Source organism: Oryzias latipes, chromosome 5, assembly GCF_002234675.1.
Source record: "Oryzias latipes chromosome 5, ASM223467v1".
Classification (NCBI taxonomy): Eukaryota; Metazoa; Chordata; class Actinopteri; order Beloniformes; family Adrianichthyidae; genus Oryzias; species Oryzias latipes.
The window spans coordinates 28021159-28046625 of NC_019863.2; the positions used below are offsets into that span (position 1 = coordinate 28021159).

At 43.8% G+C, this 25467-nt stretch overlaps 1 protein-coding gene across 4 annotated transcripts in view; it reads right to left on the reverse strand.

The window, feature by feature from the left end:
* The window catches only part of rassf5 (Ras association domain family member 5), a 33389-nt gene extending 7922 nt beyond the window's left edge, over positions 1–25467 (reverse strand). For 2 of the 4 annotated variants that reach the window (XM_023955224.1, XM_023955223.1), the window contains exons 1-2: positions 24681–25467; positions 6144–6265 (exon numbers count right to left, since the gene is read on the reverse strand). In XM_023955224.1, coding sequence (XP_023810992.1) covers positions 6144–6265; positions 24681–25383 — 825 coding nt within the window. In that variant the 5' untranslated portion in view covers positions 25384–25467. Of the gene's footprint in view, positions 1–1962; positions 2955–6143; positions 6266–24680 lie in introns of those variants that run through there. The other 2 variants (XM_023955226.1, XM_023955225.1) reach the window with 2 other exon arrangements.

The following is a 25467-nucleotide window of genomic DNA, read 5'->3' on the forward strand; positions in this document are numbered from 1 at the left end:
GAGTGGAAGTTTGCAAATCAGTGAAAAAAGTGTTTTTATTGATTCTGAAAGAAACTTAGTGTTGAGAATAATCTGATTCATAATCAGAATAATAATTCTTCTGGGTATAAAACATAGTTTGTTTCAGCCTGACTGTCCCTCTTCCATTATGGCGGTTTTGAGTGAACCCACCTCACTCTCAGTATGTGTGAGCATTCTGCTTTCTGAAGAAGCTCATCAGCAGCAGCAGAAAGGGACACTTAAAGACCAACTCCAATGAAAATAGAGTTTTTAACATGTTCTTGTAGCATTTCTTTCATGATGTAGGACATTTCTGTTGAATTTAAAGATTAAAATTGCATTTCCGAGTATTTCTTTACTCAAGTTGTGACGGATCAGGAGCAGATAAAAACCCGCTCTCGGTTGAGACGCAGCAATTGAAATGGGCGGGCCAAAGTCTCCCCGCACCGCTCCATTCTGATGCATCAACGTGCAAACAAACAGATTCATTATCGTCTCTGTTCTCCTCGTCTGAGCTGGAATCTGGCTCTAAACAGCTGAAAAGCTCTAATGATGCTCACAGCTTTTGCTGCACCACTAATGCTACGCTCGGGCTGTGAGGGGCTGTAAGCTAGCGGGAAAGAGTGCAAACAAAGGGATGATGGGAAATCACTTCCGCACCAACGGACCCGCCCACAAGAGAGGCGAATTTCTAATGAACTCCAGCCGCTCTGCAAAAAATATGTCTCAAAAAATGACAGTTTTTTTTTAATTTTGGCTAAAATCCTCATAATCATAATAAAAACACCAGAGGTAACGCTTTGAAACTAAATCATAATGTAGTTGGAGTGGGAATTTAAAAATCTGACTACTCAAGTCAGACCAAACTCTGGAAATAATTCATAAGGAGAAGAGAATCTGAGCTCCAGGTGTGTTTAAATACACAATTATTTATAAAATCCACACAAACGGCTGAACAACCAAGAAAAAGCTATTTAGCTTGGTATGAAACCTCTCACTTGTCTATTCTCATCACACTATGCAGATCCTTGCATGGTCTCTTTAATATTTAAACGTTTCTGTGACTGTGAAGCAGAGAAGACTGCGAGTTGTTTCCTCCTGTGACCTCTTGAGTCACATCTCACACATCTCGCCTTTTGATTCTCTGGTGACACAGCTTCACGTCACCTTACAGGCCGTCAGGCCTGATTAGCTAACCTTAGAGCTCTTGGACAATGCAGCTGCTCAATTATTCAAAGATGATGTCCTAAGCGAGTCAGACACCAAGCAGAGAGCGAGACGAGGACAGAGGGAGACGAGGCCTGAAGATGACACTCCTCCCCACGCAGGCATCTACATTTCGCCCATTTCAGGCCCAACCTCAGCTTCATAGGTCAATCAGAGCTGAACATGTAGAGCCACTGAATGCAAATGCAAGGCAAAGGCTCAGGAAGTGTTGGGAGTGCCAACAAAACCCAGAGTTGCCATGGTAACTGCAAAGTATCAGTAAAGTAATTGCGTATAGTGTGTGCACGAACAAGCACACATGAACCAAAGCCAAATGATCAGCCTTGTTTCAACAGAAACCTCTCCCCCTCATTGTGGCGATGAAACCATGATGGCGTCTGCTGGCGAGGATCATTAATGCTGCCGCTTAAGAAGCACAGCAACGTCGCTGAGCCTGCAAGATGAAGCCTTCAGCTTCCTCCTCTGCATGATGTTCTCAGCCTGCAACATCAAGTGTGATGAGCAAACTGTGAGATCAGCGTTACACAATGCAGACGCAGGACGATAACCCCTTCCTACACACCTCTAGGCCTACTTCAGCTACACCACCACTTCCTCTCTTGACTTCTGCTTTCAGACTACAAGCCTTTTGTCAGAAACTGCACTTGTTTCTCATCCTAGACACACCGAAACACCCAACACCAACCAAAGCAGTGAATTTTGAGGCCACAGTGTCACCCATCACATGGTGAATACCTTGACTGCATGCTTGGGTCTGTGGAAGAACGAAGTCTTGGCGGTGAAGAAACCAAAATCCTCGCTCTCGTCATCCAGGCTGCAGTACCCGCTGCTCATGCTGTTGCTACTGGTCATGGAGGGGGTCGGCACCGTGTTGACGGTCATGAAGACTTTCACGAGTATTGCTTCTGGCACCAGAGCGGCACGATGGCAGCTAAAGGAAGTGCTGAATTGTCTCTAAAAACGGATTTGAAAGTCCGGATCCAAACCCCTCCAACTGTCCGTTGATCCAGAAAAAGTCCGCGCTCCTCCACTGGCGTCGCATCCACCGAGTGCCAGACCCACCTGTCAGGACCAAGCAGGTGAACTCGGATTCGGCACTCTCAGCGTCACCGGAGAAGAGACCAGGAAACACAAAAGCGAGCACAGACGTGTCACTTCCTCCTTACGAAAATGAGCATGAGGACGTTCTGATGTCAAATCCAGCCCAAAGTCATCTGCTCTTCTTCCACAGTGTAGCTCTCTTCACTGGCTTTAGAGGCGAGTCGTGGCAGAGTCAGTTTACAGGAGGGTTTCAAGTTAACTCTGTTCACCTGAGAGCACCTGTTATACCCACCAACTAAAAACGGCATGCGTGCAAAACCACATCCTGGCTCAGACTAGCTCTGTGCTGCTGCAGCTCAGCTCCTGTGCTTGAGGAAGTATCCATCTGTGCCTGGAGCGGAGTCCAAGCAGAGGAGTAGATTTCCCGGCAGCATCGATTAGACGGTATCCTTCTCCGTCTGTTGCTTTGGCAAAACTACTAGAGGCTGATTCCCCTCTACTGGAGCTCCTCTCTTTCTCACGCCACTCCTCCCTACCCGTCTTTTGACTCACTTTCCTCCCTCAGTCCCTCGATACCTCCCTCGACCATCTGTGGTTGAGTGTGTTATCAGACTGCAAGAACCCTCCCCCTTCTCAGTAAGCACGCTCTCTCTTTTTCCTCCTGAAAGCGATTGCACCCTGCAGAGCACAGCCACTTCCTCTCACAGAAGCCCAGAGCCATAGACGGGGCGAGGCATGGGCAAACAGAAAGAGCGATGCTGATGAGCGGCAGACGCGAGGGCTGGCAGCTCCTGCTTTGCATACGTGAGAGCAGCCGAGACAGGAAGGGACAGAGAGACTGGGAAATATGGCTGCTCTGATGCAGCATGCAGTCGGTACTCAAAAGCATTAAAGACCCAGTCAGATGAAGATCATCTTATAACACGCTCTTGTGGCATTTTCCCAATGATGGAGGACGTGTATAAAGAAAATAGAGCCTTAAACTGTGTTTCTGTGTATTTCTTTATTCAAATCGATGTGAATCAGGAGCAAATAAAAAAAATTCTGCTTGTAGTTGTTACATACAAAGAACAATTGCCAAAGGCTCCCTGCTCCGCTCTATTCCAATGCATCAACAGACAAATAGATCCATGTACGTCTTGGATAAATGGCTGAAAACTGTCCAGCTGGATGTAGGCCTGCACAATAAATCGCAGATTTATAGTTAAAAATTGTGATTAATCTGCTATTGAATGATTTTCAATCCAAGTTAAAAACTCACTTTTTCTCCCTGGCTTTTAACTCAGTGAGAGTGGATGTATTAATTGGTTTTATTTATTTTTTATTGAATTTATGCTGTTTGTTTTAGTTTGTTGTTTTGTGTTTACCCTGCGTTGTTAAGCACTTTGGTCAGCTTTAAATAAAGTTGACTTGACTTGCTAAAACAATCTTGAAAGCAGCTTGAAGTATTTAGTGAATCCAATAAATCCCTTTAAGCATTTGACCAATCGGATGGACTCCTTCACGTTGTCGACCAATCGGATGGAGCCCCTTTGTTAGATGCTCGCCTCCTATGCAGAGGGTCATTCAGAGTATAATTTAAGTTATGTTGACTCTTATTTAAACTAAACTGTAGCAGTGAAAAGGATAATATATATTTATTCATATATCGCCAGTTATATCGTCATCCCAATGTTGATTATTAACATCGCAAATCGCGAGTTTTCCTTATATTATCCCTAGCTGGATAGCTCCAATATTGCTCGCCATTTTTTTTTGCACCGGTAATATTGGGTGTGAGGGACTGTAAGCTAGCAGGATAACGTGTAAACAGAGGGATGATGGGAAATGAGGGTAGCCTTACGCCTCGCCAACAGTTCCACCCACACCTTAGAGGTGAATTTCTACTGAACTCCTGCCGCTCTGCAGAAACTATGTCCTGGAAAACAACACAGTTTTTTGTTTTGTTTTGGCAGAAAACAACGTAACCTGAATAAAAAGACCACTGGGAAAGATTTGAAAATAGATCAAAAAATGATTGGAGTCTGACTTTAAATGGAGCTTTTATGTGGAGCTAAATCACAATTAGGACTAGACTGTATAGAAAAAACGCTTTAGGGAGTGTGATGGAGTAAACGTTTCTGCTTATTTGCAAAGGAGGAGGTGGTGGGTTTGTGCTCCTAAAGAGGAGATAAGGAAAATGCTAAAGGGTTGAAATGAGAAAAAGAGATTAGGTGACCTCTAACCTCATACCGACCGCACACACTGCCCCCCCTCACCCCTCGTCAGAAAGCAGCTGATACCACATCAACTAAAAGATTGATGAACCGTGTGTCCGAACAGATGCTGCCGCCGCCGCTGCTGCTACACGACTTTTGATCCAATGCAGTCAAGACTTTACGGGTTGCGTCTGCATTTCACCTTTGATTCAGTGCCAGAGTTAATGCATGCTTCTCACCTCCGTCAGTGCAATCACTCGGGGAGTGAGCAGGGGGTGGGATGCTCCCAACACCCACCCACACACACACACACCCACACACACATGCACACAGAAGACATATTTTCTCCTGACTTCAAGTCAATAAAACCTGGTCAGTGTGCTGATTGTGAGTGCCGCTGCAGCAGGGACCAAAGAGGATCAATTTTTGCTGAGGCAAACACAAAGTAACAATAAAACGAAAAAAGCATGCATAAAACGAGGGAGACGAGGCTGCGGGAAATGATTTGAGACTGGCGCTGCATTCATGTCACATGTCAACCGTGTTTGCTGAATTCCCCTCATTTTCTCCATCTGCATTGTAATGGATTATGTCATTTGTTTGGAGGGAAATAATGACAAATGTGTTTGGGATGCGGTTGTTTCATCATTGCCTTTTTGCTTGTAGATTGTGCTCATTTGCATCAATATGTCAATACTGAAGACAACAAACGGCTCCATAAACAGCTAGCTTGTAACCCGGCTGCATGTCTGTGACTGTGGATGGAAGCGGATATGAATTTCTGTATTTTTAAAAGCTAACCTTCTTTTCTCAGTATATGGTTTTAAGTATGGATGTAAATATTTGCACAGACAATAGAACAATAAAAGACATGAACCTCCATCATCTCCCTCTTCACTTGTCATGAGTAGCATGTCGCAGAGCAGACTGTCAGTGCATTCATACTATCTGCAAGCGTAGTACTACTTATGGCCGACTACCAGCTCCTCTCATTCAGTCTAATCTGGCCGGCGGTGAGGAATATCTGCCAACGCGCTGCTGCAGGCTTGAGTGGGTTGTGCAGGACCACAGTGTGTGGGAGGAGAGCTTTCCACAAAGAGAGCTGCTGTGCTGAGAGGCTGCATCTTCACTGTACTGACCCACAATGCAACAGTGGAACAACATGAGCAAAACCTCACACCGTTTTTCATGAAAATCTGAGATAAAGTAGTTTGGGTTTTATTGAAAGTGTGGATTCTTTATTGCAGAGAATAAAATGAACCAGAATAATAAATGTTTTCCGTCTATTTTAAAAACCCAGGCATGAGAGGACTTTATGATTCAACGTCGAGTACAAATAAAAAACAGGTGAAAAAGAGAAGAAAAATAAAAGAGAGGGGGTGATAAATGGATATACGGAGGAGAGGGGGAGGAGGATGCTGAGCCCCAGGAGTAAAAAAAAAAAAAAAAAAAAAAAAAAAAAAAAATCACAAGAGGAAAATAAAAAGATGCAAAAATACAAAGCTAAGCAGAAGAAATGATTACCGATGATGGTCACATCTTTAGAAGGACAGATGATGGATGCAGGTTGAAAATAATCATGACCTAATTCTTTGTCATCTTCACATCTTCTCCACCACCGTCTCTCTCTCTCTCACTCTCTGCTCTCAAAAAGGCTTTTAATCTGAAAGTTCGTACCTTATGGTGAGGTCTGGTGCAAAGGTTTGTGGGAGACCGAGTTTCTCCTGGTTGTCTGTCTCTCTGGTTGCAATCAAGCTGGACCTGGCTCTCACACTCCAGGTGGCAGGTGTAGCTGCAGTCTGATGAACACAAACACACATCAGGTCAAAGGTGAGATTAGGCACAAGGATGACTCAGATAACAGTCAAATTATGAGAAATTTAGTGATTTATATTTCAGCAGATGGCATTCCTGAAGGAGCCGGCCATGATCATTCAGTGTCTGTCAAAGTTTTTTTGTTTTGTTTTGAAATGACAAAGATCTAAAGGCTTAAAGTATTTGAAGCAAGAAAATAGCTCCATCTAGTGGCTAAATTCAGACTCACATGCAGAAGAGTTGGCAAAACCCTAACATCTTTTTAAATGTAGTGATTTGGGTTGACTTAAAAAAAATACTATCTATCTATCTATTTATCTATGATGCAGATTTATGACCTGATGCAGAAAACCCCCCGAAATGAATACTCCTACAGAGAGCTGAGTTGTGTTTATCTTTTGTTGGTTTATGAACTAAAAAAAAATACCCAACCCATAAATACACAAAAGACTGCTTCCCTCCCTCAAAAGTTCCAAAATGGTCCTTTGTTGTTCTGTACTTTCAGCTGGTTCTCTACATGTCAGTGCGTCTGCCTCCTCTCTGTTGTGGTCGCAGCGAGAAAGCGTGGCCTTTAATCTCACTTCTCTTCAGTGGGGGAAACCATTTGAACCAAAAAAAAAAACAAATCTAAAAGCTGAGTAAGAAAGTCTGAGTCAGTCAGACCGACCGACCGCAGACAGAAAGAGTTTTCTAAACGTTCCGACAGAAACAAAAGACTCCCCCATGGTTGATGTGTGTGCTGTTGGTTGTGATAAGCATGGCTGTTTGAAGATTTATCTTTTAGGAAGGAGGACATTGCTGGTCTCACACTCAGCATCAGCACTATCACCATGGCAACAAGTTATGGAGTTAATTCAGTCTCAATAATCAGAAATGCACACAACCGGTTTTACAAATGCACACGCTCCGATTCACAAATGTCATTTTATGCAAACGTGAAAAATAAATTCGGAAATACACACCCTGTGTTTCACAAACACACAGATTGTGTTTCACACATGCACACTAAATGTTTTACAAATGCACAATAAGTGTTTCTCACAAATGTGCACACTGTTTTTCACAAAAACATTTTAGAAATTCACAATAAATGTATCAGAAATGCACAGTAGGTGCTTCACAAACGTGATTTTTAGGTACACATGTGATGTGAACTCACAGATCATTCGAATTGCAGACTGTGCATTCAAAATCCCGTTCTCGTTTGTGAATCTCCCCGTGTGTGTGAGAGATTTTTCTACGGTGAATATTGAGACTCATCTGACGGAGCGGGTCAACTAATGTCACCATTGGCTAGTGAATCTGTCAATCAAACTCATCGGGAAAGCAGGCGGGTTCGCTTTTAACCAATCGAATGGTCCCTTACACTCCTCACTTTCAAAGTGACGAGGGAGGGAGCTGTTCAGCACAGCAGTTGAAAGGACGCGGGCGGCAAACATGGCGGAGAGGTCTTCTGAACGGGATCAGTCTCAGCCCGTAAGTAATGCATTTATTTGATCATTCCCTCGTCGTACGTCCTGTAATGCTATTGAATACTAAGTTGAAGCGTTCTCCTTTGCCAAGTGACATGTGTGAATGCTTTATGAACACTGCAGCCGAGTCGTTTGCAGAGTACCCCCACCGCAAATTAGCTCAGCTTTGTTTTGCTTAGCCTGTGCAAGTTGTGTCTGCCTGTGAGAGTGAGTGAAGTTCAAGCCGGTGTCGGTTCAAGCTAGCGTCTATAGCCAATGATCTGTAGGTTCTTAACATGATTCAGATAGAACTAAGGGGAAAAGCATGCCGGATTTACAGCAGCAAAGAAAGTTTAATAAAAAGTATTGATTTGGAGACGGCGATTTGTTTAAACACTGATGCTATGCTATGCTAACTAGCTAGTTGTTCCATGTGCTGCCTTTATGTAAACGCGATCCGGGTTAAAGTTAGACACAGCATTTTCACAACCCAGACTTTAAGACGGGGTCGACTGTGCAAAGAAGTTAATTCATGTGACAATCATGAAAACGGCATTTTTTAAATATAACAGACATGAATCCACTGTTGAATGAAAGAAGCCTCATTAAGTTTCTAACGTTAGAACCCGTATTCATTGTGATGACCAGCCCTGTGAGATTGTGTCAGAGTGACAGCCACTAAAATCCCCGTATCTCTTTACTTCCAATGACGTAATGACAAGAATCCCAAACATTATGTTTTTAGGCTGTTTTGTAGTCAATAAGTAGTCACAGAAAGGGTGGATGGGAGAAATCAGCTGTCAACAGTGATTAGAGTAGAAGTTACTGTAAGTATTACTCACAGGCTTCCTGTGATCAGTGTCTTGTCTCTGATTTTTTTTTAAAGGTGTTCTTTACTACAAGCTCAAGTTATCATAGCAAGAGTGTTTTAAAAAATTCCCCTTTCATATATTTGAAAATTATGTAATTTAAGATCAGACAGCTAAATGATCTAATCCATGTTTGTTGTGTTTTTATTTATTCTCTAGGAATTACTGAAGCGTGACAGCGTGACAATCTTTTGTTCCTCGTGCCATCAGGCAATACAACTCTCTGGCAGGGCATCTTACAAGTAATTTCTTTTAATTTTACCCACTGATTTTCCAATTATTTACCTTTTTTTATCAATCTTTTTATTTTGTGATATTTCTATTTGTAATGCATGTGTGTTTATGTGTTTTTTTAAGATGGCCATTTAAAAAAAAATTCCTCAGGGATTATTAAATACCCTTCTATTCTATTCTATTTCATATTTTATCATCCTATTGTATTACTGTTTTACCTGTCAATTGGGAATTTAGCATTTTTGCCGCTGTAAATATCTGTCAGTTGAAATTATTTGTACTTGTATTCCATAGATCTTGTACCTGAGAAGATAGCAGACAACAACTGTGCAGACTTGGCCTTCTTCAGTGACGCTGTGAACGTTTATGGCTTTCCTCTGAGGTATTCATGTTATTCATAAAGAAATATTTTATTCACATATCAGGCAGTATAAGTACTTGGTTATTTGTACAAAAATAAAATAACTTTTTTTAGACTCCTCTCCATAAACAAAGGCAACTCTAAAACTTTCCCCTCATGAATAACATTTACCCCCCCCCTTAACAGTCTCTCTCACCTCATTTTTTTCCCCAGTGATACATGTAACCCACTCCTGCAATTTTTTTAACCTAGAAATTCTACTTATTGGCAACGTACATAAGAACATTACATTTTAAACTGATGTGTACCGTATTGGCGATGCATTTGTAATTATGTGTTTGAGACATGATTTTCATGTTATTGTCAGGGTGAGAGGAGATCACGGAGGAGAAATGTGGGCATAGCCGAGTTAATGCTCACAGTACGTACAACTGACACAAACGGCTTCATTGTGGGAAAAGTGTACACACAATCAACGGTGAGTTGAACCTAGTTTTAGAAGCTTTAATATATACACAGGGCTCCAGACTGCGTCCATTTGGTCGCATGTTGCGACCAAAATTTGAGTGTGCGACTGAATTTTACACCCAGTCGCACATGTGCGACCAGTAAATTTGCTTCCTCCACCCTCCGTATTTTTTATACATTAAACATGAAAGGAGCACGTCAATGATCGATGAAATGAGAGATGAAATCATCAATGAGACGCGAGCGCACACGCACGCAGGCAGACACACACACTCGCGCGAATACTCATGAGACTGGAGCACACGCGAGCACACACTCGCGTTTCATTGAGTGATGCCTGAGGCGGCCAATGCGTGTGAGAAGAATAGGGAAAGTCACTGCAAGTGGCTAAAATATGTGGAGGGGCGGGGCCTAGAGATAATCGAGCGCGCGTAAACATCTGTGGGAAGGAAACGGAGACAAATATCATCACAACCTGATATGTGCGTCTGAGCTATGAGCAAGCGAACTATTGATTCGTTCTTCCGACCTGCAGCTAGTGTACTAGTGCCAGAGTGTACAGCAGGGGTCTCAAACTTGCATGAAATCGAAGCTGCAGCGAGACTGAAAGAGACCAGGAATTAGGAGTTGTCCTTAACATTCAATTTCGTTTTAATATGCCTCTCCCCCTAAGTATGATCTGTGATATTACATCTTTTATAATTATTTTAATGTTTTGTAATGGATGTAGCCTTTTTTTAATCAGTTGGTATTTTAAATTATTTTAATTGATCAGTGAACTACAAAAAACCCATCAGGACGCATGTCCCATAATGCATTGTTTTTTAGTCTGTAGGGCAGCTTTTAGTCAATTCAATACTAAATTTCCAGCTGCGTTCGCTCTGATTGGTGTCTTGCTCTCACCCCTTTCTCGTGATATTTTTGTTTTGATTGACAGGTGATGTTGGAGCAAAAACAAAAATATACGTCACACACCAGGTGATCTGTGCAGTGTTGCGTCCATCTGGGTGATCTCAAACACGCTTATTGTGCATCTTGGCTGAACCTATTTGGTGTCACCAACATGAATTTCCATCCTCTAATGTTTACATACATTTAAGTATTGTTTGAAACTGTGAAATTACGAAAGGTTACTACGGTAATCACTTGTTACTAAAAACTTTTTTTTATTTTATTATTATTTTAAGTATGGTATTTTTTTTTACTTAGTTGTACTGTCGTGACAGCGATGGTGATGTCAGTTTACCTTCATGTTGCATCTTCAAAAGTGCAGAATAAAATATGACACTGAATTAGAAACAGCACATTGAAATTTCTGCATCTATTGTTAAAGTATTTATTTGTAATACAGTGGAAATTAGTAGATTTGGTTAGAATGTTGATTTACGGTATGCGCCCCTAAATTTTCTGGTTGTGCCCCTAAAATTTTCAGTTAGGGGCCACTATGCTCCTAGTGAAAAAAGTTAGTCTGGAGCCCTGATACATAAAAGTGAATGATGTATTAAAAATAAATCTGACAATATAATATTTCTTTTTGCTTTTTTCCAAATACAGGATTGAGCTCCTCTGGTGTGATGTCTTCGTGAGTGTTACTGGTTTATATTACAACATCCTGCACTCTCTTGAGGACCAAGACTTGCTCAATATCAGTCACATCACGTATTCTGCTGCCATTACATTTTTCTACCACGCATTCAGGCCAGTTTGGATGTCTTTAGTGACGCGTGGGACAGCCATCCAATCAGGACGGAGCAAAGCATGACACCAAATCAGCTGTGGCAGTTGGGCTTGACCCAGAACCCTGTTTCTGATCCCCGGGTAAATGCTTTATTTAATCTCACTGTACTGGACAACTGATTTGTGTGCAGTTTGACTAAAGTGGAAAGTATCAAGAAGAGTATCATGAAATCATAATGACTACAGTGAATATTCATCGAAAATGAATGAAAAGGATTATTGTTGTGTGGTGCAAACAATTTCCCTAAATTGTTTGTTTGTAGGAATAATAGCACATCTGCAAGTTCAAAATGCATCACAATGCATGGCATTATGAGCCATCAGATGTACTAATGTCACTACTTTGTTAAGGTTCACTTATTTGCAAATTATAAACAGTTATGGAGATATGAGGTCTGCCTGCAAGCAACAATATAAGTTATTATTAGTCGGTCACTGTTCCTACATAATCTAAAACACAAAAAAAACAGTGCTGTTCATAAACAGTATATATATATATATTTTTTTTTTGTCAGGGTATGCTGTTTCCAGAGATTGAACGGGAGGAGAGTGGATCCATGGCTGAACCTCATCCTGGGATCAATGTCCTGGTATGGGACAGTCCTCTTTTGGGTCCACAAATGTTGGAACTGCAAGACGACATCAATCCATTGTGGAATTCAGACCGTTTGGGAGTTGACCTACATCTTTACTGTCCAGTGTGTTTAGAACTTAATTTAGGCGACATAATTACATACAGAAGAAGAGAGACTGAGCGGGGCAAGACAGAGTTCAAATCAATACTGCTGTATTGTTCAAGGGACTTCATTGTATGTAAGGAAGTTATGAAAATTAGTTCCAGTTTAAATAAAATTCAAATCAGTAGAGATCCCACATTTGCTTAAATTTTGATGTTTTAATCTGTCCATGTTTTCACTGAATTTTACTCTGCAATAAAGGGTGAATGTTTGCACTTTGTTGTTCTATGACCATCTTTTGTTGTGTAGTATTTAACCAGCTATAAAACCCAGAGAGATGAGGATCTTTTTTGCAAGGGTGACCTGGCCAAGAGGTGTATATGTATATGGTTACAATATAAAATCAATGACATTTGAGTTATTAAAAAAATAAAATTAAGGTCAAGCAAAGTGACTTCGGGCTGAGCAGGGGAGGTGTATATTGGGTATCTGGGATTGACAGTGAGATGAACTTGAGGTAATGTAGTCCCACTGCGTGGTACGGAGCAAAGTGATGCCAGTTTCTCCACAAAACCTGTGGAAGTTGAAGATTTTTCTCCTCCACCTTCATATGATCAAAACCGTGTCTGAGTGTTGAAATGACCGAGCATGAAAGCTAAGAGAATAACGTACAAACAATCCCGAGTGAAACATTCATTTCAAATCTCATGACCAGTACAGAGTTCGATGGATTCAATGTCAACTGCATTCAACCACTGTTGCCTTGCTCCCAGGTCCACTGAAAAGTTGCACAAGCCAGTCATTTTTGACAACCGAAGGCAATAAACCGACAAGCCATGCTAAGGCTAACACGCTAACGACCGACTGGTACAGAATCAAATATGGGCGGGGCTTTTGCCACCCGCAGAAAGCGTAAAGTGTAAGGGGCCATACGATTGGCTAAAAGCGAACCCGCCTGCTTTCCCGATGAGTTTGATTGACAGATTCACAATGGTGACATTAGTTGACCCGCTCCGTCAGATGAGTCTCAATATTCACCGTAGAAAAATCTCTCACACACACGGGGAGATTTACAAACGAGAACGGGATTTTGAATGCACATTCTGCAATTCGAATGATCTGTGAGTTCACATCACATGTGTACCTAAAAATCATGTTTGTGAAGCACCTACTGTGTATTTCTGATACATTTATTGTGAATTTCTAAAATGTTTTTTGTGAAACACAGTGTGCACATTTGTGAGAAACACTTATTGTGCATTTGTAAAACATTTAGTGTGCATTTGTGAAACACAATCTGTGTGTTTGTGAAACACAGGGTGTGTATTTCCGAATTTATTTTTCACGTTTGCATAAAATGACATTTGTGAATCGGAGCGTGTGCATTTGTAAAACCGGTTGTGTGCATTTCTGATTATTGAGACTGAATTAACTCCATAACAAGTGATCAGACAACCACTGCTAGGACAGGGACTTTATTTTATATATAAAAAGAGGGCGATTGTGTACAGTTAGGCATATGCTTGCTTTGCAAAGACAGGGTTGTCCAAAAGATGAAAAATAACAGAAAGGAAAGGGAGCCCTGCCTCACTGACAGGAGGGATGGGTTAAGGAAAAGCAGGAGCTCAGATAAGGGATGCTCCTCTGGTGACAGGTTAGAGGTCACAGCAGGGAGGCAGAAAGACAGGAAGTACACAGAGAAACTCCTTTCCTGCCCTGATTTTTGAGATCATTCATCCACTCTTTATTAGCCTCAGGTCCCATTTATGCTTCAGCTGATGAGAATGTCGTATTCGTCACGGGTTCTGGCTTCAAACCAGAAAAAAAAGGCTTGTAACACAAGAAGAAAGTCCCACCTGCATGAGATGGCACCGTCAGCATAGCTGATGCAGATTATTCCCACGCTGATAAAATGTTCCTCTTTAAAGCTGGCATGTCAGTGTTTTTAAAACAGAATTTCACTCCATTTCAGCTTAAGAAGCATCCCCTCAAGATGGGGGGGGGGGGGGACTGCCCCCCAAAGGGGGTTTCTTCAAGCTTTGCTGGACTGCTGAGGAACATTTCCATTTTGAGCCAAGAATAGAAAAGGAAAGTAGAATAGCAAAAGCGTGCAAACTTCCTCTTTCTTATGCAATTCCCTTCTTTTCTATGAAGACACTTGGAACTTTTAGGTAATTTCCTTGGAAAGTCCATGATTCAACATGTTAGCTGTTCGTTTTTCAAGCTCCTCTGGTTTGTCTTCAAGTCCTGAAGGAAATGGACATGTCGTGCATTTATCCCTCTTTGACCTGCGCTGCCTCAGGCAGAAATATGGGGTATATACATATTTACATTATGATAGTTGTAAACGTTGAGTTTGCTTATGCACATCCATGATCACATCTTTTAACTCAACTTTATTTATATAGCCCAATATGACAACAATAGTTGTCTGAATGGGCTTCATACCATTAATTGTATACAGAACATGAAATCATAATGAACATGAAGTCATACAATTCAACAGGTAACGGCTAAACTAAACTAATCAGACTAAGCTGTCCATTCCGGCCCCTAGAACCTCCTTCTCGATAAGGAAAAAAAACGGATTCCTGGAAAAAAAAAAAGGAGAAACCTCAGGGGTGTCCACATGAAGGAGGGATCCTCCCCAGGACAGACAGGAGATGTACCAGAACTCTCAGAGAACAATTAACTTATCCAACTCTATAACTACCGGTACATGTTTAAATAGTCGAGCAGATGGGCTTCATCCAGTTGGAGTTGGGGGGCGACTGGGGGCGCGAGACGAGCCAGAGGCGTGGTCCACGGTCAATGAAAGAAAATGTGGCAAAAAAATGATTTAAAAATCCTTTAAGAATAGAAGGACTCATAAGTTTAAAAAAAAAAGACATTTTAAAATGGATGAACCTTACCAGCAGATTGAAGTTAAAGTGCAGGAGAGTTTTGCTCTATTTTGGGGAGTGAGGTTGGGATTTCATTGATGAGGTGGCTAACGCATTTAGAATAAGCATGTCCAAAAGTAATTATCTCCCAGTGTTTATGAATAGAAAGACGGCTATTCTGCATTTGGAAATCCTTGCTTTGTGAGAGCTAAATCTGCAAGATTTCTTCTGATCTTTTCTATTGTTTTCCAGTGGAACTGCTGTCAATATTCCTCCTTCAGTTCAGCAGCATCTCTTGTTCTGGTTTATCAGGACCGGTTTCCCTGTAATAAAGCAGTCTTGGCTTCTTTCTCACTGCAGGCTGAGAAGCACAGGGTAACACCCCCCCCTTGCATCGTCATCCTTTCTGGTTTGTCTACTTTCTAACCAGACACCGCCTAAACAGAGGATCCAGGCGATGAGGCCGTGGATGTCGGCTGAAAAAGAATAAACGGCTTTGGGAAACAGCAGTGACGGTAATCAATTTGTGGTGGCTACGCTAAATTTCCACGAGTGGAGCTCAATAAAAAGCAGCTGTGGGGTGAAGAGCCAAACAAAACACAAGTTTCAATTCCCCAAAAGCGGGTTTTGTTTCTCAGTCCTGAACTTTTTGTCTGCTGTGCTCCCATTTTATGAGCAGAAACAGGTTTTTTCCGGTTCCTTTAAGGCAACACGAGATGCTCCTGTTTGCAATCAAACTCTGGGCTCAGACGAGAATTACATGATAGGGGATGTGGGCGGCTAATCTGGATGTGAGACAGTGGGTGTGGAACAGACAGCAGAGGGTAAAAACACAGATTAGCTGATTCTCGGGGTCACGGAGGATGTCTGTGGCGGCAGATGGGGGGGGGGGTCACGTATTTAGTTCTTGTCTGTCTGAGGATGAAGGGGTCACTGGTAGCTATAACATAAGGCTGAGGACGTTAACACCTAAACCAAGCTATGGGGGTCTTACAGGGAGTTCAAAGAAGCTTAGGGGGTCTTCGGAGGTCTTTACTAGTCTGATCCATTCATAGCTAATTTGGAGCAATTTATTCATGCTCCTCTGTGGCTCTCCTGTTCGATTCCACACAAATACAAACCCCACTGCTTACACTGCTGTTACAGACAGTGGTGCATTCTGCGGCAGATCTGCTGCATTTGCAACCAAAGAGGCAGAACAATCCGTGCACATGCTGACCCACCACACATGAGCAAACATGTCTGATCCTTTAAAGCTAACCCTGTGAGGTCTGGATCTTTCTGCAAACAGGAATGTCATATTTTGTCTCTGTGGCGTTAATCTGCGACTCTCTGTGAGCATCTGCGCAGCTGCAGATGTTGTCTGACAAACAAGGGAGGAGATGTTCGCCCAAATAAACCCGGGCCGCTGCTGGTTACAGTCAGGATTTCAACTTCAAAGCATCAACAAACTGTTAAAGACATTTGAGATTCTGTTTATTTATCTTCACACAATAAACTCCACTCCATCTGCTCCAGTCTGCTGCAAAAACACTCATCAAAATAAATGTAACCCTCGGCCAAGAGAAGATGACGTCAGTAACGTCCCCATCAGGACGAACGACACAGACCGTGAATCGTGTCAAACATCTGTAATACACTGTTTCCCAACCCCGGTCCTCGGGCAACACTGTTCTGCATGTTTCCCATGTTGCCCTGCTTATACACCTGATTCAGCTCGTCACCAGGCTCTGCAGAAGCCTGACATTGACAAGGCAGATGTGTTTGACAGTGTGGACCATGGACCAGGTCCACACTGTCCACACGAGGACCAGGGTTGGCAAACACTGCTTTACTAGATGATTCCGATTTTTGTATCATTTGTATTCATATGGCTGATGTAGGATGAAATATGATCCAAGGTCTGACAGCCTTTTTCCAAATTTACAACTTTGTTCTGCTACGGGACGTCCTCGTTCCATCACGTCAACCGCTGTTTCCAAACTTGAACTTAGCCGACACGGAGCGAATTCCTGCAGTGCAGGCAGACCATGACCTGAACTAGTAAGTTACTCATTAGTCAGAGCTTGAGTTAAGATGTTGTTTTTGAGCATGAAAACTAAGAAAGTCAAAGTCCATTATTGTTTTTATTTTCCATCTTGTGGATTCTGCTTTTTACTGATGTTTTCTTAAGTTTCCCAGCTATTTCTTTGAGTTTTTTTTAATACAGTTTTACAGGACATAAGGATTTTAGTCCAGAAAGAACAGAACGGTATAACTAACAATCTATGACCACCTCCATCCTGCCTCCACTGCAGCCTGACATAAGGATAAAAGTAGAATACACCCAAAAAACAACTGTTTGCATGTGTTCAAAAGACACACAAAGACATGTCAGCATGGTCCAGACCAATAACCCCAAACCCTTTTTTCAAAGATAATAAGAAATAACTGGATAACCACTGATTAACATAACATACACCACAAAAAAGTGGGCTTTTAATGATGACTTTACTGTTTTTAGCCAAAATCTAAAAACCGGTGTCGTCTTTTGGGACATACTTTCTGCAGAGTGGCAGTAGTTCAGAGATTCAACTCCCAATTGTGGGCAGGACTGTAGGCGGCGAAAAAAAAAAAAAAAAAGTCTGCCCCATCTTCCCATCATCCCTTTGTATACACTCTCTCCTGCTAGCTTACAATCCCTCACACACCTAACCTATCAATACCGGTGCAACAAAAATGGCGAGCAATATTGGAGCTATCCAGCCATAACGTTTTGAGCCAAATGTCATTTCAGACGAGGAAAATAAAGATGTACACGGATCTAGTCGTCTGCAAGTGGATGCATCAGAATGGGGCGGAGCAGGAAGCTTGCGGTCCGCTGACTGTAGCACCGACGTTGCTACCGGCTTTTTCATACAACATTTTGCTGACTGTTCCTGAGTCACAACGATTTGAATGAAGAAATACTCAGAAATGCAATTTTGAGCTTAATTTTCTTTAAACATGTATGAGAAAAATGTCATAAGAACATGTTGAAAACACCATTTGAGTGGATCTAGAAGATGTGGATCTTGATCATGGAGAGCTATGTAAAGAACATTAATCTCAACATTGTATTTCTGAGTTTTTCTTTATTCAAATCATTGTGAATCAGGAGCAGATGGGGAAACAAAGTCGCTTGAAAGAGTATATTGAGACGTTGAAAATATGCTGGGCAGCAGAAACAATGGGAAGGAAACGTCACAGGCCAGCTCAGTGGCCTTGTGGTCGAGTGGTTCAAATCCACCCTAAAAGTGGGACCAAATGCCTCCCTGCTTGACACTCAGCATTAAGGGGTTGAATTGGGGGTTTAAACCACCCAATGGTTCCCGAGCGCGGCTATGTCTGCAGCTCACCGCTCCCCCAGGAGATGAACAAATGTCACACACCTAGGTGTGTGACAGATAATTCAACTTTTTTTAACTTTTTCATGGATCTTGGCTAAAAACAGCATAATCCTAATTAAAAGACCACAGAGTACACTTTGAAAAGTTCAAAAGCTGATCAGAATGGTCTTTCACAGGATCGCTCTTTCTGCTCACCGAGTCCCGCCTTTCGAACTCAACATCAACATGTGGCACCAGCGATCGCTTCAGTTTGTCTTCCTTTTTTCTTAAACCAACAGGATGACATTTAAGAGCGTTTGACCTTCTTCCACGTGTGCCTGTGAAGTTTGACGGTTAAACATCAAATCTGAGCCCACACAGACTGTTAACAGGTCTCTCACCAGAGGAACATTAAACACTTATCAAAGGTTTATGAGGCAGAATTCTGTGAAGGCTCGTCATCCACAATTACTATGATGAGGGAAACAGCAAAGAGGAACTGCAGCTTCTTCTTAAAAGGATTAACTGGGTTTCCAGAGTAGGAGAACCGTCTAAAAATAGCTACAATCAGTCTGCTGTGGCTCTCGCTGGCGGTGCTTTTGCTCCAGCTTTGAAGGCTGATGAGAGCGTGACGATCCTCAGGTGAAGCACACACAGACAACCCCATGAAGTTCTCAATGAATCACGGCTGCTCGGGTAGAGCGCAGTACTTCTTGTTTTTTTCCCTCAGTCTGTCTCTGAATGAGTCAATGGATCTGCAGTCCAATCCAACACTTTACAACCATGTTTCGTTGGGAAATCATCAGCCGTGAAAGCAACAAAGCGTTAGAAAAGGCATATATTTGTGGAAAACACGGGAAAATCAATGGCGGGCAGCTTTTTCCCAGCCTCACTCATCTCAAATTTCTGCTACAAATAAGAAAATCAATACCCTGAGTCATTTGGATCTTTTTTTTAGGACGGATCGAGAAGCTTCTGCTCATGTTTTCTTGAAAGACAAACTTCTGGGGGAAAAAAAAAGAAAGTAGAGATGCTGCTGTTATCTGACCTTTTTCCTGGACTATTCTGCTAGTGACAGCCAATCTGCACACACGGCTGATGCACTCTTAGACACTGTGTGCTCTTACACAAAGGCCAGGCAGATGGATCAGCCAATGGAGGGCAGAGACAAAAGCAGACGACGCTTGAGGGCATTGCAGTTCAAAGAAAAACTGATTGCTGCACACAATGCTCAAATATTTTGCCCTGCAGCGTTGGAGGCCAGTCCACCTCAAACTGTCCACTCATCATTTTCCTTTTTACACAAAAGTGCCAACGCTTCATGTCCAATCCACAAACTTCCAACTTGAATTCCAGCTGTTGGGCTCCACAACTGTCCGTGCTCGTGTTGTGTCTCCATACCTGAGGCGTTCAGCAGAGATCCGTTGGAAGACGAGCGCCGGAGGATCCTCAGGCTGTCACTCCAGGAGCGGGACTTGGGCAGCCTCTTTAGCAGCCGCCCCAGCCGCCGGGACACCTGACCGAAGCAGGCGCTGCCGGCACCCCCCTCCGATTCTCCTCTGACCTCCTCAAGACACAGTGACACCTGGCCTAAAAATGTCTTACCCACCCCTTCCATCGGCCCTGACCCTACTACCCCCACCTTCCCATCCTCCTGCCCCGGCAGACTGCATGCCATCTGTGCCATGGACGGAGCATGGTGGTGGCACCACCCAGCCGGCACGGTCCTGTGCGTGTAACCGTCACTGGACCTCCTGTCCTGCCGCCGTCTGCCCCTGTCTCTCTGTGGGCTCCCCCAACGCCAGCCCCCCCACAGCCCCCCCCTGCCATCCCAGCGTAGCCACTCTGCCACCGGCGCCACGCTCCGAATGACCAACCCTCTCTCCGAACGCTCTGCCACCCCTCCACCTGTCCTCCTTCCACCTTCCCCAATGCTCGCTCCTGTCCGCCTCCTCTGATCTGCTCCCGAAAGCTCCTCCTCAGAGAGGAGATTTCAGCTGCTGGACTCCTTCTGCTGTCGTCCTGCCGGTTCGCTCCCGACACTGCACCCCCATCCTCTCTGTGAGTCGACTGCAGCACCCACTCACTCTGCAGTAACAACCAGCCCGCTTAAAGAGACAGACACCCCAAACGCACCACTGTCTGAACTCCTCTGCCTCTGCAGCTCCCCTTCTCCTCCTTCCTCTTCTTTAGAGGTTAAATATCGCTCTGCAGCTGAGGGAAACTGCTGAGATGTTCCTAACATCACCTCTTCCCCTGCGTTTTCTTTTTGCCTCAGAGCTTTGAAACTCCTCGTCTTTGTCTCTGGACCCACAACAGTGACATGGCTGGTCTCTGGGAAGTGCCAGCGTCACTCCGAGTCTGTATGAATGTGGACGTGTGAGTTGATCTGACGGGCTGGTTATTAATACGCACTGAGAAAGACGGCGAGCCGCTGGGAATTCTTCCTCCTGCCCTACTTTTAAAAAGGGAAGACTTTGGAGGAAGAGGATGCTGCGAGTGATTTCACATTTACATAAAACAATCATAAACCAATCCATAGGAAATGCATTCAGGCTCCAGAGGGGCTGATGCTCTGCAGACAGTTTTCCTGTTTGGGTGCCGTGCAAACAGAGACCCAGGAAAATCTCCACGCTTGTCTGTGGCTTCAATGACCTTTCTGTTTGGATCTTCTCAGGCTCTGCAGACCTCCAATGACTTCCAGCGAGGACATCCTAAATATAGCCTGCCTCAAAAACCCACACTGCATGCAGCAGTGCAGCCTAAAGCCACACTGGTCTTCACGGAAAGAAAGCAAAACCTGCATCCTACATCTGCGCACAGCTCCATGTTATAAAAACACAGACTCACAGAGGTGTTACGTAATGGATGCTTGACTGGGGATGTGATCACTTGGCTCCCATTCTGCTTCAGTCTCGTTTTCTTGCAGGTTGAGCAGCAGAGATGTGCTGCGACATGAAAGTGAGTCACTGAAAACAAATACCACTTCCATTTTGATCTCCTCTATGATTGGAGGGTTGATAAGTAAAGCCTAACGTCTGGAAGTTCTGCAGAGACGGAGCTTCAGCCTGTGGGTCAGGCGAGGAGATCATGTCAGAAAGTGATGAAGTTTAAAGAAAACATCATTCCTGCTTTTAAAAGAAACATCAGGGACGCTGAGGGAGAAAGGAATGTCAGTTCCCAGGATGCTTAGGGACACAAGTGTTTGTTTGTTCAAGAGCTCATAGATAAAATTGTCCTTTTGCCCCCCCCCTCTAAAGCTACATCCAGCCTGGGGTGTTCACACTGAACCAGCAGGGAGGGGCTTCTTCTTTTTCTTTTTCCACGGTTTACTAGCGCACATCTGCCGCTTACCTTTGGATGAGGCAAGGTGGGAAATGTCAAAATGGTGCAAATTTCGCAAATCTTGCTCCAGGTCTTTAGCTTTATTCCGATTTATGAAAGTCTTTTACGAAAGACTTGGCGCAATTATCCATTTCTCTGTCACGATCAGTTTTCAAACGGTTGACATCTCCGTGTATGTATGAAGTGTGTGTGTATGTCGCTCAACACTGATGCTCCGCCCATACTGAAACCCAACCACCAGACATCTTTTTACTCTGACTGTCTTCAGTGTTCAGGGGTGGGAGTCGGGACACACATCATTATAAGCAGAAACCCAGATTGCTAGTGGGACGGGGGGAGTTGAAAAGAGTTATTCTGCTGCTTCCGGTGAAACTTTTCCGTCTTCTTACACTTACACAATATCAAATTGTACTGAAAAGAAATTATCCCACAAACTAGCATTCTCTTTGGGCTGCTTGACTTGCCATAGTTCAAGCTATTTTAGCAGCAGAGATTAGGAATTTTATCTATCATTTAATTCTCTACAACATTACTCAAATCAATCTCTTCTTTTATTGTTCTATGAACCAAACAAATTGTACTGGGATTAAAAATCTGGGGGCTCCAACGACCAGTTGTCAGTTGTTGTTTTTTTAGAGTTAGAATAAAAGCAGAATTCCAGTTTGGCTCCATCAGAAACATCCAACTCAAAAACGTTTTCTGGAAGAGATGACCTTGAACCCCTTCACAATAAAAGCCCTCACAACAATTCTATCCAAAACATCAACACAATAGAAACCACCCTGGAGAAAAACCCTATTTAAACACTTTTCTGTTGAGAGCTCTGAATATTTTCTTGTAAAATCTTCTGGGGGGAAAAATTTGATTTAATTTTTACTTCAAGTGAGATTAGCTCTGCTTATTAAGGGCATTTTGGAGAATTGTATGAAAGTCATGATTGCTGTTTTGTTTCATCAAATCGCGACACTCTGACCCATCAGACATTCATTAGGTCACATCAGGCTCTCCTACAAGAAACATCTGTTCAATTAGAGTTCATGAAGCTGTCTGATTACAGGATTACAAATCCTTTCAGTCACACAAATGACTGCCTTAACCCTCATAAAGTCTTTATCTGGGGCTCAGATGCTGAATCCAAACCTTAAACGCAGCTCAACAGAGATTAAAATGACAAGTATTAAACACAACCAAGTATTAAGTGTTAAAACTGGAACTGTGCTAAAGGACCCGTTTTGTTATTTAGGCTTTGAAAGAGATGAAGCCACTAAATCCATTAAATCAGAGCAATCGAGCCACAACAGCATGAACTTCTGCAGGCATTTAATTAAACATTAATCTGACATCTGACTCTGTCCGTCTGTTTTTAATCGCTACTCCTGGGATATAATCCTGAGCCAGAGACACGCCGGGCTGGGATTAAGGTGACTGCTATTCTTCCGTCTCCTTTCAGCTGTAAACCATGATCTTATTCTGATTAAAATGAACAAAAAATGAATGTTAAAAAGTCACTGATTTACTGAATATAATGGGTTAAAAAAAAGGGAAAATATCTCACATAGTTGACAATCTTTACTGTGGAAAATGAGGAAAAAGGAAGATCAAAGGGAACGAATGGAGCAACAGATTGGGTCAAAACCGAGCCCCAGATGACACGACTTTGAGTTGAGGTCAGACACGATGGATTCCTCTGAAGAGGAAAGACCTCAACCGTCCCAGGAGATGTTCAAGACTCCTCACAACAACCAGGCTTAATGAGAAAATGTGACAAAAAGTAAAGGAAGATAAAAGGAACAAAGCAGCAAAACAAAAGGATAGATTTGTTTATAGCTGGAAGACCTCAGTTCTTCTCTCCCTGTCATTTACTGGGTTTACCCCAAAGACGAAGGAAAAGAGAATAAATGCTGTGTGTGTTTTGGTTTTCCACTGGTGCGTTCTCCATTTCCCACACAGAAGAAGCTCTCAGTGCCTGGCAGAGCTTGTGACTCCACACTCACGTCCACTTCCTGACGAGAAGGTGGATGTTTTCTCCTTCAGACAGCGACGGTGCAGCTAATCACTTTGATCAAAGACAGAAAGGGCTTCGGAGGACAGAAAGTATTAAAGTTCCAGTGCAGCAAAGAAAGAACACGAGTCTCTTTGGACGTGTGTGTTCCAGTAATCTCTGCTCACGCCTCAGTGAGCTCTAGCCGATAAATCAGACCAGGCTTTCTCCCTGCAGCCCGATCTTAGGGCTTCTTCTCATTCTAAACACTTGTCGTCCTTTGCTTTGCTCTTCTCTTCAACCCATTTGTCTGCTCATTGCCTCTCAGTGGCTCTGTCCTTTCATTTGCCTTATCTCCCCCTGCCCTGCAGCCTCCCCATGACAGCGCCGCTGCTGACACAATGCCAGCTCAGCAGCCGCATGCATGCAGGGGCTGGTGGACGCACCTTCTCCTCCACACAAAGCCTGTGTGTGTGTGTGTGGGTGGGTGTGTGTGTGCAGCAGAGAGGTTCACACCGCTTCTTCAGGCTCCGCTGAAGGAAAGAATCAGTCTTTCTGTGTGTTTGTGCAAACAAGAGCAGGTCAGATTAGATCTGAGCAAACTTTCTGTCTTGGGGAGGTTAAGAGGAATTCAAAATATCCGTCTATAGAGCTCTACTGAGAGGAGGGGGGTTTTCTGACCAACGGTGGACTTTAAAGTTGGCAGTAAACATCAGTGTTTACAGAAGAAATGACCAACAAAACATGACAGTTTGCCCTTTTAAACCACTACAGTGGAATTACTACTGTTGAATTTCCTCTGCTCATATTGCTTAAGTAGGCCAAACAGCTTAAGCTTGCATCCATATCCAAGTGGGAATTTTGGAGGCAGAGCTGGAAGCAGGAGATAATCAGGCCTCCATGAGGGGATTTTGGGAATCTGATGATTGGGAATGTTGTCTTTCATAAAGCTGCGCGCGTTAAAAGCAACCCACTGAATCCCAGTTACACACAGTGAGATGAAAAATGAAGCTAAAAGTCAGCTGAGTTTTCAGGACTCATCCTTACTTTGACACTTGAGGGCTTGAGCTGTGATCTGATGGCTGCAGGCATCACACCAGTCCTGCTTCACGGGCTTGCTCTCGAACCGGTGCCCCTCGCCCCTCTCCGTCCTCACCCGCGGGTCCATCTCCCGCGGAAAGATGGACCAGGCCTCCCTGCGGTGCGGCTCGGTGCGGGCCAGCTTCACGACCCCCGTCCGGCCCCGCGTGAGACCGCGGAACTCCTGACCGGAGTCTCCGCTCCGACAGTTCCGCCTCTGGTGCGGCGAGTCCCGCTGCCGGTGAGACCGTTTGTGCTTGGTCTCCTTCAGCGAGTCCGTCCTGCGGTGTGAGGCGCCCTTCTTCACGTCGCTGCCAGCGTCGGTGGGGAGTCGCGTCCCGGCGGTGACCCCGTCGCTGCCCCGCTCCCCGCTTTGCTCCGGGCTACGTGGCGCCTCACTGACAGCCGGAGCCCCGCACCTCTCGCGGGACATCCTTCGTCCTTCAGCCGCCGCTCCTCCGCCGCCGGGTCCGCGCGACAGGGGATGCTGATTCCGGGGCTCCTCCTGGGTGTCGCCGCCGCTCATGAACACCATCTTGTCCCAGGAAGATTTTCTCGGGAAGCCGCTTTTGGTTTTGCTGCTGGAAAGCTTCAGATACAGAATTTGCGGTTCCGAATCCAGCCTGCTGTGCGGACCCGGCTGCTGCCCCACCAAACTCACGGACGCCATTATCCCACCGCCGCTCTCTGACGGGCGTGTGAGCGGCTCGTGCCCTGACTGTAAACTCAACCCGCGCGGGGATAAACGTGCAGG